Genomic DNA, 13,651 nt, shown 5'->3' with positions numbered 1-13,651 from the left:
AAAATTCTGAAAACGTAACAGTACGAACGGCGTCCTGTTGTCTGGGGAACAATGGGGACGACAGAAAATCCCCCCGATAGCTGCTTCATTGAGAACAACAATGAAGCAGCTATCATGCTTCATTGAGAACAACAAATCTGTGTTGAAGCTGACAGGAGGAGAGCTAGTTCACGTTAGCTGTTAGCAGCCAGAGGGCAGCGTAGTCCTGCTCGGCTAAATAACAGGGCTAACTAATGTTACTTTGAGTTACATTATGATGCATTTAAGCTCTATTCAGTAAAAATGCGTATTTGTCAAAGGTAAATTATAACGTTATTATGATGTGTTTACATGTAATCTTATAAAATGTAGTTATTGGCAAGAAACCTGACATGGATCATAAGGATTAATGATAATAATTTGAAAAAGTATGCAAATGGCAATAAAGGAGTCTATGTTGAAGCACGGGGGATTTATGGTTTAGTTTGTTACTGTGGTGTGAAATAGGATAAAGAGAATACAACTTAATGTTCGTGTGCTGGTCTCTCTTCAGCGGTTTTGTTGCTGCTTGTTTTCTATTTGTGTGATCGGTGATGAATTTAGTCCATAAATCTGTTGCTAGCACGCTAACGTGGTAATAAAACTTGCTGGCTGAGATATAAAGTTACTGTAAAACAAGAAGCAAGAACAGGTCATGTTATTAGCTCTTATGTCCATTTGTACATCACGTTTGAATTTTTATCTTGTGTTTGTCCTGAAAATGTGTCAATAATTTCATATTTGTAGCATTTACTTTGACCAGATAACCAAAGTAGAGCACAACTATTTCCATTATTGCTTTCTTATTCTTATCTCCGCCAGGAGAATCATGCCATCGCATGCATGTGTGTGGGTGTGTCTGTGGGTGTGTCCGTGGGTGACTGTTCACATCTGTGTGTGTCCGTGGCTAGTGATCACACAGCTGAGTGCATCGCTGACCCCCAGCCGCTGCTCTGTGGCCAGAGACACAGTGGGGGGGAACTGGACTGTGTGTCTGGCGAACAGCAAACTACACAAACAGCTGAGTTCATTGCCGCCTCTCAGCCACCACTCTGTGACACACAGTGGGGCAAACAGTGAGCTCACTTTGAGCATCTTGGATGGTGCGTCTAGCTAACAGCTTTGGTCTGATAGAACTAGATGCACACACATTACATTACATTACATTACAGTCATTTAGCAGACGCTTTTATCCAAAGCGACTTACAATAAGTGTATTCAACATCGGTTTTCGAGAGAACTAGTCACCAGAAGTCATAAGTGCATCTCCTTTCTTCAAACAAGCATCTAAGAGCATAAACCAGAGACAATGTACAGTGCAGAAACAAACCAATGCAATAAGTGCCACAAACTAATATGAAGACAATAAGTGCAATAAGCTAGTATGAATACAATAGATGCTAAGTAAGTGCTAAGTGGAAGGCTAAGGGTAGTACTTCTTGAAGAGGTGAGTTTTCAGCCTGCGCCGAAAGATGGGCAGCGACTCTGCTGTCCTGACGTCAGTGGGGAGTTCATTCCACCACTGTGGGGCCAGGACAGAAAACAGCCGCGACCGGATCGATCGGCCGTAAGGAGCGGTTCCTTTCACAGCCCTGTAGGCTAGCACCAGAGTCTTAAACTGGATGCGAGCTCTTACAGGGAGCCAGTGTAGGGAACGGAGAAGGGAAGTTGTGTGGGAGAACTTGGGGCAATTGAACACCAGACGAGCTGCAGCTTTCTGGACAAGCTCCAAAGGTCTGATGGCCGACGCCGGGGCTCCGGCAAGTAGTGAGTTGCAGTAGTCCAGGCGGGAGATGACAAGAGCCTGGATTAGCACCTGCGCCGTCTCATCAGTGAGGAAGTGGCGAATCCTCCTGATGTTGTAGAGCAGGAATCTGCAGGAGCGTGTAACCGATGCAATGTTTGCTGAGAACGACAATTGGTCATCCAGGGTCACACCCAGGTTTCTCGCAGTCCGAGTTGGCGTCACCACGGTATCCTCGATGGTGATGGACAGGTCTCGATGCGGGCAACCCTTCCCCGGGAGGAACAGTAGCTCGGTTTTGTCCAGGTTGAGCTTGAGGTAGTGTGTCGTCATCCACTTCGAGATGTCAGCCAAGCATGCAGCGATGCGTGCCTCCACTTGAGTGTCACCGGGGGGAAATGACAAGACCAGCTGGGTGTCATCGGCATAACAATGGTAAGATAAGTCATAACAAATAACAGAACCCAGAGATGTTGTGTAGAGCGAGAAGAGAAGGGGGCCCAGGACTGAGCCTTGCGGAACCCCCGTAGTCAGCATGCGTGGTTCCGACACGGCCCCCCTCCACGTCACCTGGTAGGATCGACCTGTCAGGTAAGATGCAAGCAGGGAGAGTGCAGAGCCTGAGACGCCCATCCCCTCGAGAGTGGAGAGGAGGATCTGGTGGTTCACAGTGTCAAACGCCGCAGACAGGTCCAGGAGAATCAGGACAGAGGAGAGAGTTAGCTCTCGCTGCGTGAAGCGACTCTGTCACCGCAAGGAGGGCTGTCTCAGTCGAGTGACCCACTTTGAACCCGGACTGGTGGGGGTCCAAGAGGTTGTTTTGGTGGAGATAGGAAGACAGTTGAGTAGAGACAGCACATTCAAGTGTTTTGGAAAGAAAGGGTAGAAGAGAAACCGGACTGAAGTTCTTGACATCAGAGGGGTCAAGTGACGGTTTCTTCAGAAGGGGGGTGACTCTCGCAGTCTTGAAAGCCGTGGAAAGCCGTCCTGAAACAAGGGATTTGTTGATGAGGTGGGTGAGGAAAGGAAGGAGTTCAATCGCAATAGACTGAAGAAGAGGGGAGGGGATCGGGTTAAGGGAGCACGTGGTGGGGCGGTTAGATGTAACAAGGTCGAGGACCTCGTGAGGGGAGAGGGGAGCAAGATAGGGTAAGATGGGGCATGGAGAGGGAGAGCTGAGGGGGAAGAGCTGGAGAGGGTTGAGCTGGAGATGGTGGACAGGGACACTGAGAGAGTGAGGGAGAGGATGGACAGGGACCAGGGGGCTGAGAGAAGGAGGAGCTGATATCGTTTACCTTTTTGTCAAAGAAGTTGGTGAAATCGTCAGGGAGAAGGGAGGAAGTAGGAGGAGGGGGTGGGGGTTGGAGGAGTGAAGAGAAAGTTTCGAAGAGTTTTTTAGGATTGGAAGCAGAGGTGAGGATTTTAGAGCAGAAGAAAGCAGCTTTAGCAGTAGATAGAGAGGAGGAACAAGTGGAAAGAAGAGATTGGAAGTTAAGAAGGTCCTCCGGGAGTTTGCCTTTTCTCCATTTTCGCTCAGCCTCTCTTAGGCTCCGTCTATCAGTACGCACTGAGTCCGACAGCCATGGGGCAGGTGGGGTTGGCCGTGCAGGCCTGGAGGTGAAGGGACAGAGGTTGTCCAAAGAAGAGGAAAGGGTGGAGAGGAGAAGATCAGTAGCAGTATCAGGAGATAGGAGAGAGAAGGATTCAGGGTCAGGGAGAGCAGAGGTAATAGAAGAGGAAAGATCAGCCGGGGAGAAGGAGCGGAGATGACCACGGGTAGAAACCATGTGGGTAGGTGGAGGAAGTACGGGGGGAGAGGAGAGGGAGAGGGAGTAGGACATAAAATAGTGGTCAGAGAGCTGGAGGGGAGTGACAGAGAGGTTAGCAGCACACCCTGCTGACACAGCGGGAGGAAAGGTTTGCTCACTTTTATTGTTCGGACGGTGTGTTTTGCTAACAGCTACTGGAACTCCCAGTACACACGCGGTTGAGTACCTCTCGGTGGCTGGTCTCCATCCAGAGACACAATGGGGGTAAATAGTTTGCTCACGTGTTGTACGCTGTGTTTGTATAACAGCTAACAGTGAGGAACCGTTACAACTACCTGTACACACACTGCCGGGTACATCACCACCGTCGCTGCAGCGCGAGCAGACAGCTCGCTGACTTTTATTTAGTTTTTGTCACGATTGTACGAGGTGTGTTCTACGACGCCTTACAGCCCTTTGGTGTGTGGACAGCAGGGTGTGTTCATTCAATCACACATCACAGCAGTGGTTGTTCAGACACACCCAGTGGAGATCTGCCCTTTACTGATTGCATATTTCTAGTTTGCAATTGTACTGATGATGATGATACAAATAAGCTGAATTGTATGAGGTCATGATTTAGGTTAGAATATATATATATATATATATATATATATATATATATATATATGCACTGTTTCACTACATTGTATTACATTAAACTGGTTTATTCTAAAATGTTATCCAGTTTCATTAAACGTAGAATAACAGGTTTGCTCCTTGTCAACTTTATAGAAACAATCCAGTTTGGGGATGAAACATCAAAGAACAGCAGCTCACAAAAATTCTCACAAAATGAAATGAGTTTTTAATGATAGAACCTGTTTGTAGAGTTGTAAAAAGGCTTCTGAATAATATCGGCTGTTGTTTCTCTCACACACACACACACAAGGTCTTCACACTGAATGTTTTTTGTTGTAGGAGCCGGTTACAAAGGTGGAGAATGAAGCCAGTGAAGGGATGGGCAGAGTGGATGAAGGAGTAGAGGAGTTCTTCACCAAGAAGATCATCCCTGACTATGCACTGTGAGTTGAGCACATGCACACACAAACAGAGCAACACACACATTTTTCTCTTTGCTAAATATCCACTTAAGACAGCAGCATGAAATCTACTGATTGATATCAGTTGTCTTGGGGACAGGCAAGATATATGACATCATTCTTCATTTATTGTGCGTTTCTTTGATAGCATTTCACCCCATTATGTTATGTTTTCAAGCATATTGAAAAGAGAAAATCAACAAACATAATAATCAATAGTAATCAATAAACATCAAAATCACCATCATTAACAGCTGTGACCACGTCCGCGCATGCATCCATGCAGTCATGCATTCACACGCACACAACCTCACGGACACTCGACCTCCACGCCACATCTCATCCCTCTAGTTTAACATACATTACATTTTATTATTATTATTAACACGCGGCCAACACACCGCTCACGGTGCATCAGAGTAAGCGATGGAAAGATTTGAATTTGATTTATTCTTGAACCATTAAAATAATGAGCACTCACTGTAACAAGTGAGCATATCACTTCTACTTATAAATTGTATTTTTCGCATCAAGAAGGCAGAACCTCTGAGATAAAGATGTATTGTCTGTACTAAACATGTTTGTGATTTCCTTGCAGCTGTGTGTGTAGAGTGCATGCTGAATGTGTTTGTAGTGTAAACCTGTGTCCCTTCAGTGTATCTCCATACAAACACACATCCCCTGCCTGACCTTTCTGTTTCACTTCACTGAACACAGTGATTACGATGCTTGTATTTCTGAAGATGGATATTAAGTTTTGTAATCATTCAATTAGTAAGTCTGACACTTTTTCTGTGACTCCATCCACTGGATGTCATTTTGACTCAACAGCAGTGGCTAGAAGTACTTAGCTCGCTGTGTGACAAAATAATCTCAGTGAAAATGGTCCCTCACTAGCTTTATCTTCATCAGTGGTTCAAGCATCATCACATAACCCATTACATCAGTTGTGTAGAGATGATACCCGTCTCTCATGTTCATTAATGCAGGTTTAACTGACCTGGATCCTAACAGAGTTCAAAAATCAAATACAGGGCAGTATGACAACTTCAACTCCAACTATACTCAATGTGTGTGTAGCGGGGAGCGTCAGCCATCCAAAGTGTATGAACAGAACCATGTCCGCTGTTGGCGTCCATTTAAACATTTCCATCTTCACCCTTCGTCGACACATCCACGAAGCAAAAGCAGCAGCTGCTGTCCACGATCCGAGTTACAACGGAGTTCACAGCCCAGATCATCATGCTGTCGTTCCACCTGCACTGGAAGCCTAAAGACTGCTCCATCCCCAACCAGTGTAGGCCGCATGTCTGCTCTTCATGGATGGATTTATATAACTGCATTCTTATGGTCTTTATGACAAAATTGGGGATATTTTGACCTAATAATGATGCTGGTTGGACGAAAAGTCAAGGGGGGGAGTTCATCACCAAGACGCGTCGCTCAAATGTGATTCATGGAAAAATGTGGTCTCTCTCTTTCGCTCTCTCTCTTTCTCTCTCTCTTTATATATATATTGTCATATATATATATACATATATATATATATATATATATATATATATATATATATACATATATACATATACATATATATATATATATATACATATATATATATATATATATATATACATATATATATATATATATATATATACATATATATATATATATATATATATACATATATATACGTATATATATATATATATATATATATGTATATATATATATATATATATATGTATATATATATATATATATATGTATATATACATATATACATATATATATATGTATATATACATATATACATATATATATGTATATATATATATATATATATATATATATACATATATATACGTATATATATACATATATATATATATATATACATATATATATATATATATATATATACATATATATATGTATATATATATATATGTATATAGTATATTCCCCCCTCCCTCTCACATACTCTCACAGACACAGCTAACGAACTAACGAGCTAACTAGCCCTACCACATCTACCGGCATCAAAACAGGAAGGAAGTATAGAGCCTGCCCCTTGCTTTTTTTTGATTGGCTGCTTGGGCCAAGTGTGACATTAACAAGTGGTCCAACTCCTCAAATGGCGCTAAGAAGTTGAGAATATTTTAACTTTTATTGGGCATCTAAAAATGCTAGAAAAATGTGATGCAAGAAAGAAGCGCAGAAGACATCAGTTTTACTGCTGACGCGTGATCTGGCTGGTAGTCCTGTAGATATCGTGCTCTGGACCAAAGTGTTGACAGACTAACCAACTGACCAACACCTCCATGCCAGGCCCCGCCTCTGCTGAAGCAGGAAGTAGCGCTCACTGAGAGATGTGTTTGCATGACCCTTGTTGTGTACCTGAACTGAGCATGTGTCTTGAGTCCTGTAGCAGTAGTCGTAGTACTGAGTGTCTCTTCTTGTCTGTTGCTCTTTCTGCTGTCTCCCTGCTGCAGAAAAGGCCGGTGGGAGGAGTCAATCCCTGCCCAAGCCACTCCCTCAGAGTCAAGCTCCACCCCCTCAGCCTCAACCCCCCTTTCCTCTTCATCTGACAATATCACCCCCTCCACCACCACCACCACCACCACTGTCACCTCTCCCTCCCTCCCATCTATTGACACATCCCTCACCTACACTGATGTTTCACCCCTCTCTACATCCTCCACTCCCCCCGCCCCCTCTTCTGTCCCCACCACCACCACCACACTTCCCACCAAAAACATCAAGAAAAAGTTTGGTGACTTCTTTGCCTTCAAGAGGTCTCGAGCCAGCCGAGCCGCCAAGGCAGGAGGGGGAGAGGGAGGAGGAGCAGGAGAGGGTGTGAAGGTCAAAAGGACCTCCATTGCAGACCTCATTCGACCCCTCCGCGAGGCCAAAGAAAGGGAGAGAGAGAGGGACAAGGAGAGAGAGAAGGGGAGAGGGTCTAGGTCAGTGGAGGATGCTAACGTTTCTAATGATGCCGCCACCACAGAAGGAACCGTCGCCACCGGCCACCATCTTGCAGGCGATGTCAGGGGAACGATGGCGCCTGCCAAGACATTAACCACGACGACGCCTTCCAGTGAGACCACTTCCTCTTACCCCACCGTCGCCACGAGCCCTGACCCCACCACCGACACGCTTCCCCACCTAGAAGAAGAGGCAGTTCCTGTCTCGCCAGGTCGCACCCCAGGTCCCGTGGTCACCTCCCCTCTAACGGAGCAGGAGAGGAGCGGCGTGCAGATGAAGGAGATAAAGTTGGGAGGGACTCCGTACGGAGAGAGGAGACTGAAGGTGACCAAGAGGTCCCTGAGAGAGGGCAAGAGCCAGAGTCTCATACTGCTGACGGGATTAGAGCCTGAGGACAAGGATGACACCCACAGTAAGGTCAGTCTGACGATACACTGAACGCACACACAGTCAGGTCATGTAATCGGAAAAGGTCCGGTCGATTCTTAAACACTGCTGAGAATCAGGCCCTGAATCAGAGACACTCAGAGATACAGCCGCTTGATCTGCACACCTGTACCAAAGATCTGAGGCGGTGGCAGGGGAGCACGAGGCCGGGCATGAAGGCTGTAAGCACACAGCGTCAGATAGCTAGCTAGCTAGCATGTATCGTCTATCTATGCACTCTGTCGATCAACCGACAGGCTAAAAGTTGAGCGACTGACGCGCCTCCTTTGCATAATGAGGCAGAAATGCATAAAAACTCAATTTTGTGAAAGTCTTTTAATGTGAAAAATATGCAGGAAGTGTTTCAGCTTAACAGCAGAAAAACAAAATGAACTGATTCACATCAACACACTGTGTTGTGTGATGCTGTTGTTTTTCTCCGCACTGAAAGTAAGAAGAAGACTTTTCTGAACACACTAAATCACTAAGCTGTGAATCACAGCAGGAGGAGGTCACGTGTTTAGAATCCTTTCTCTCAACATCCCGACAGCAACCAGGAAATCAGATTCTAGTTTGTAGTTTTTGTTCTGTTTCGTACTGTTATAATCTCATCTATCTTCCTTCTTTGTATTTTTGTTGCTTTTACCTTTACAAAATAAACCTATTATTATTGTTATCATTATTATTATTAATAAATGCTTTGACAAAAAGGGAAAAAAATTTTTTTTCCTCTTTGAATTAGTTTTGTCAATAATTATGATATAGAAATAACAACACAACAGAACAACAGTGTGGTCCTTACACTACATCGTGTGTGTGTGTGTGTTGGAATTCACATTGTCCATTTTAAATGTCCCTGTGTCGTCCTCCAGAAACATGCGTCTGAGAGCACATCTAGTTTTGAACAGAGGCTTCAGGTGATGCTGCACAGAATGGGCGTGGCCAAATCTCCACCAGCCGACACCAAGGCGAGCCAGGTAGGATGTGTGTGTGTGTGTGTACATGTAGTCTGGGGAGGGCCCTTGATGTGTGTCTAAAATGTAGCACAGTGATGAAAACACACATTAGTTTAGTTATCTCTAGTGTCCACCAGGGGGCGACTCCTCTGGTTGTATAGAAGTCTATGAGAAAATGACTCTACTTCTCTCTTGATTTATTACCTCAGTAAACATTGTAAACATGAGTTTATGGTCTCAATCTCTAGTTTCAAGTCTTCTTCAATTCAGCATGATGTTCATTTAGTACATTATGGTCCATTTAGAGTCACACAGACCATAAAGCAGGGTGTGCTTTAGGGCGGGGCTACACAGTGGTTGACAGTATAATCTGAGTAAAGTGATGGTCTGTTTTCAACCTGTTTCTACACTATAGTGATGTCTCTATGTTCCCAGATCTCAGTCATTACTTAGTGGGTACAGTGGTGTTATAACTGATAGGGAGCATGGACAAAACATGGACAAAACAACCAACACTAGACAGGATAGATCCTTAATCTATTCTGTGGTAAATACTTATTGTTATTACTTTATGTTCAGTGTGTACACTAAAAACATAATGTCCCCATAAAGCAGTCTATATAATGTCATCATTCTGTGGATTCTTTAAACAAGAAGGAGAAGTTGCAGCCACTACAAAGGGCACCAGCAGGTTGTTGATCAAACGTTTCATCATGTCTGTTGTAGAATAAAGACGAGGAGCTGAGAAAGGCCAACTCTGAAGGTGAGTGTTTTTATTTTTTACAATCTTCAATAATTAACACTGCAAATTTGAGTTCAAAAGTTTGGGTTTCACTTGCACCAGCTGTTGCCGTAGTGCTAAACCTGTGTGAACTAAATGAAACATCTATGTAATATTCTATGTTTCATGAAATATGTTTAATACTATTAACACTGTTGCAGCTGCACCTTCAGGTGAGCTTCCGCTGATGGAACACTGCAGTCGACCTCTCACAGCTGAGGGACTTCATTACATGTACAGCTTGGATTCACATTGACCCGCTTGGTCCCTCTGTCTCTGTCCTCAGGTGCTATCCTGGACAAACCTGTCCCTCCTCCCACGTACACCAAGCCCAGAACCATGTCCACATCATCAGGTACCAATGTGATCTATCGCCATACTGTATGTGGACGATACTATCAACCCTGATCTCCCTTCTTCCTCTGAGCTATAGAGCTCCATGTTCCTTCATCACCATGAACACACACACACTACAGTGACCAGCTGTTTATTACCATGAACACACACACTACAGTGACCAGCTGTCTATTACCATGAACACACACACTACAGTGACCAGCTGTCTATTACCATGAACACACACACTACAGTGACCAGCTGTTTATTACCATGAACACACACACACTACAGTGACCAGCTGTCTATTACCATGAACACACACACTACAGTGACCAGCTGTTTATTACCATGAACACACACACTACAGTGACCAGCTGTTTATTACCATGAACACACACACTACAGTGACCAGCTGTTTTTGGAAATTACTGAGCTCTTTTCAACACACAAGGCAAAAACATTGTTGTTCGGGTCATTTTACATATTTTATTGTATTTTGCTTCTATATTTTTGGATTTATGGAGATAAAAAGTGATTCCCTTTATAAAAACCTTTGACTCTAATATGACGACAAAATGAAACAAGAATGTTGAACCTCTAATGTTTACATCGATGTTCTGGAAATGTATGAAAATTAGCTCATATTTAATCATATAATGCTTCATTTGCATAACATTACATTTCTAAGAACTTGTCTTAATGTAAATAATCAACTCTCTCAGTTCATCTCGTCTCCCCTTAAATATGAAACACTGAGTCTTCTTTAAAGAAGTGGAGCCAATGGGCTTATTGGAGCTGAGAGCCACAGACAGCAGAGGAGTCACAGCGATGACAGACGGACTCACACCTTGTTGCTTTTGGTCTTTTCATGAGATTTGATGACACTATCAGATATATTTTAAGTTTTCCTTTCAGGTTTAGGAGGTTTAGGGTTTCTGCTGGCAATAATTCACCAAACAGTGTTCCTGGTTTCCATACGAGCTGTATGAGTAGAGCCCACATTAAGAAGAACAGCTATGCTCTATAATAAGAGCTGTATGAGTAGAGCCCACATTAAGAACAGCTATGCTCTATAATAAGAGCTGTATGAGTAGAGCCCACATTAAGAAGAACAGCTATGCTCTATAATAAGAGCTGTATGAGTAGAGCCCACATTAAGAACAGCTATGCTCTATAATAAGAGCTGTATGAGTAGAGCCCACATTAAGAAGAACAGCTATGATCTATAATAAGAGCTGTATGAGTAGAGCCCACATTAAGAAGAACAGCTATGCTCTATAATAAGAGCTGTATGAGTAGAGCCCACATTAAGAAGAACAGCTATGCTCTAATGTGTTTTAACGTGTTGCACAGACACTATTTTAAAGCTCTTTCATGGTTTGACCCCCATTTCCAGCAGACCCCAGGCATCCTATGAGAGCGCTGGACCCTCTCCGACTGGACCCCCCCCTTCACCCCAAGCCCGTCCTCCACGAGCGCCCCGTCGGGCCCCTGCCGCCCAAACCTGCTGTTGCCGCCAAGCCTCCGCTCCCCACCCCGGCTTCCCCGGCAGGAGCGGGAGCTCGTCCCTCCTCTGCTCCTCCTGCCGGCGGCTCAGCAGGGAGAGTCCAGCTCAGAGCGCCCCCTCATGACGGGAGGCCAGCGGAGAGCACAGCTCAGGTAACCCAGCAGTCTGTCAGGGGACACTATTCACACCTCATTTACTTCTTTAATATCATCCACAAACAACACCAGCACAAGCGTCATGAATATGTGAGGAAGCCAATGAGGTTACTTCCATTTGTTTGTATCTTTACTTGATTGATACATTAATTCATATATTTAAAATGTACAGTTAAAAAGGTTAAAGATTATGAATACGGAATCATTTCATTTCTTTATAATGTGAATGGCGTATTATGTACGGTGACTAGTACGGGCCACAAGATGGCGACACAGAAACAGATCGTTATGGCACAATAATGGAAAGCGCTTCCTCATCATCTTTGTATGGAGCAGATCTAAGAAAACACAGTGATCTTCATTAGACACATCAATCAAACTATAGGCCTGTGAAATATCACCTGCACCCAGAATGCACCTGTGAAAACCCCTGTAACCAATCAGATCCCTTAGAAATCAGAGGCTGAACCCTCAGGATTCAGGTTTGCTTTATGGAATTATGTTACAGAATGATACAGTTAATGTCTCATGTTCCAGGAGGTAACCTAACATTAAGGAAGGAATATCTTATACATGTATCTGGTTGGGGATTTAATAATCCCAGTACTGATGTCAAAGTAGTAGATGTGGAGATTTAGGTGAATATAAGAAAGATTGTTATTACACATCTCTGTAATCCCTGTGAGCAAATCAGGATTGAAGAATGAGAACGGCTTCAGCAGGAAAACAAAGTGATTTCAATCCTCACATTATGAGGGGGGGGGGGGGGGGGGAGGGGCAGACTACAGTTAGCAGCTAATAGTTTCCAGTCAATCAGCTGGTGCTGGTTACTGGGCGATATCAAGTGATAACATAAGTATTACCTCATATAGTTAAGTTTGATACAAACACATGAGGTAGGATAGATATGTGAGGACGTATAGACGACATCAATGATATACTGCAGCTATAACAAAGGAAACGCAGCAGAGCGGAGAGAGGTCAGGTGGTACCATGGTGCAATATAGAGTATTCTCAAGCAATTACAAATAGAAACATTGGTTAGAGAATCAGATTATGTAAAAGCTTAAGAGCATTTTCTTTTTATGACATCATTGGCAACAGTCACTATGTTACAGGCATGACTTTAACCGTCACATGTTTGTTTGGGCAGAAAGTAGCCTGGAAATGTCAAATGAATACACTTAGTGAAAATACAGATTCATGACAGACTCCTTATGATACACAACACTGTTTGAACAGTAAATACACAGTCAATGTGAGGAGCTGCTGACACACTTTCTCAACAATTTCATGAGTTTTTTGTCCTGAAAATCGACGTGAAATGAAAGTAGAAGGTAGAATAGATATTAGAAACCCCTCTCACAAAATAATACAAGTCTACTCCAACCTCCTAAAGCACCATAAGTTGATTGGCTCACGGAGGAAGGATTTATTTATTGGTTGCAGGATTGTTGGATTAGCGTTCTGTACATACAGACTCGTATCAGTGCTGACGGAGCCGTCATGTTGCTGTGTCACGGTCCACTGAGCTCCCTCTGATCTTCATCCCCAGAATGGGAGCCAGGAGCGTCCCCAGGGCGCCGCCTCGACTCCGTCCTCCAGGACAGAGCTGCTCCCTCCAGCCTCCTCTCCATGGAGATGTCCCGGTGCACAGGATCGCTCAGAGAGAGCACAATCGGTGACCGACGGTACGTCTCGTTAAAACCAAATAATGCATCAGAACTAAGATTTGGGCTGATGTGTACTACTAGAGCAGTGGTTCTCAAACTGTGGGGCGCGCCCCTCTTGTGGGGCGCGCCCCTCTTGTGGGGCGCGGTGGTATTACAGGTCGGGCGCAGGGGGAAATGCGGAATCTTTTTTATTTTTATTTTTTTTATTTA

At 44.0% G+C, this 13,651-nt stretch overlaps 1 protein-coding gene across 1 annotated transcript in view; it reads left to right on the top strand.

The window, feature by feature from the left end:
• Positions 1 to 13,651, top strand: part of carmil2 (capping protein regulator and myosin 1 linker 2) — a 67,917-nt gene that overhangs the window by 49,480 nt on the left and 4,786 nt on the right. Inside the window, exons 32-38 of the mRNA XM_076112875.1 lie at positions 4,492 to 4,595; positions 7,112 to 8,021; positions 8,903 to 9,007; positions 9,713 to 9,749; positions 10,054 to 10,122; positions 11,503 to 11,765; positions 13,324 to 13,459. Of these exons, the coding sequence (XP_075968990.1) occupies positions 4,492 to 4,595; positions 7,112 to 8,021; positions 8,903 to 9,007; positions 9,713 to 9,749; positions 10,054 to 10,122; positions 11,503 to 11,765; positions 13,324 to 13,459 (1,624 nt within the window). The remainder of the gene's footprint in view (positions 1 to 4,491; positions 4,596 to 7,111; positions 8,022 to 8,902; positions 9,008 to 9,712; positions 9,750 to 10,053; positions 10,123 to 11,502; positions 11,766 to 13,323; positions 13,460 to 13,651) is intronic.

The sequence above is a fragment of the Anarhichas minor genome, unplaced genomic scaffold (assembly GCF_050575085.1).
Source record: "Anarhichas minor isolate MPS153535 unplaced genomic scaffold, ASM5057508v1 ptg000005l, whole genome shotgun sequence".
NCBI classification, from domain to species: Eukaryota; Metazoa; Chordata; class Actinopteri; order Perciformes; family Anarhichadidae; genus Anarhichas; species Anarhichas minor.
The sequence above is the reverse complement of the archived record's forward strand: the minus strand, read 5'-3'. Positions and strand labels throughout refer to the sequence as shown.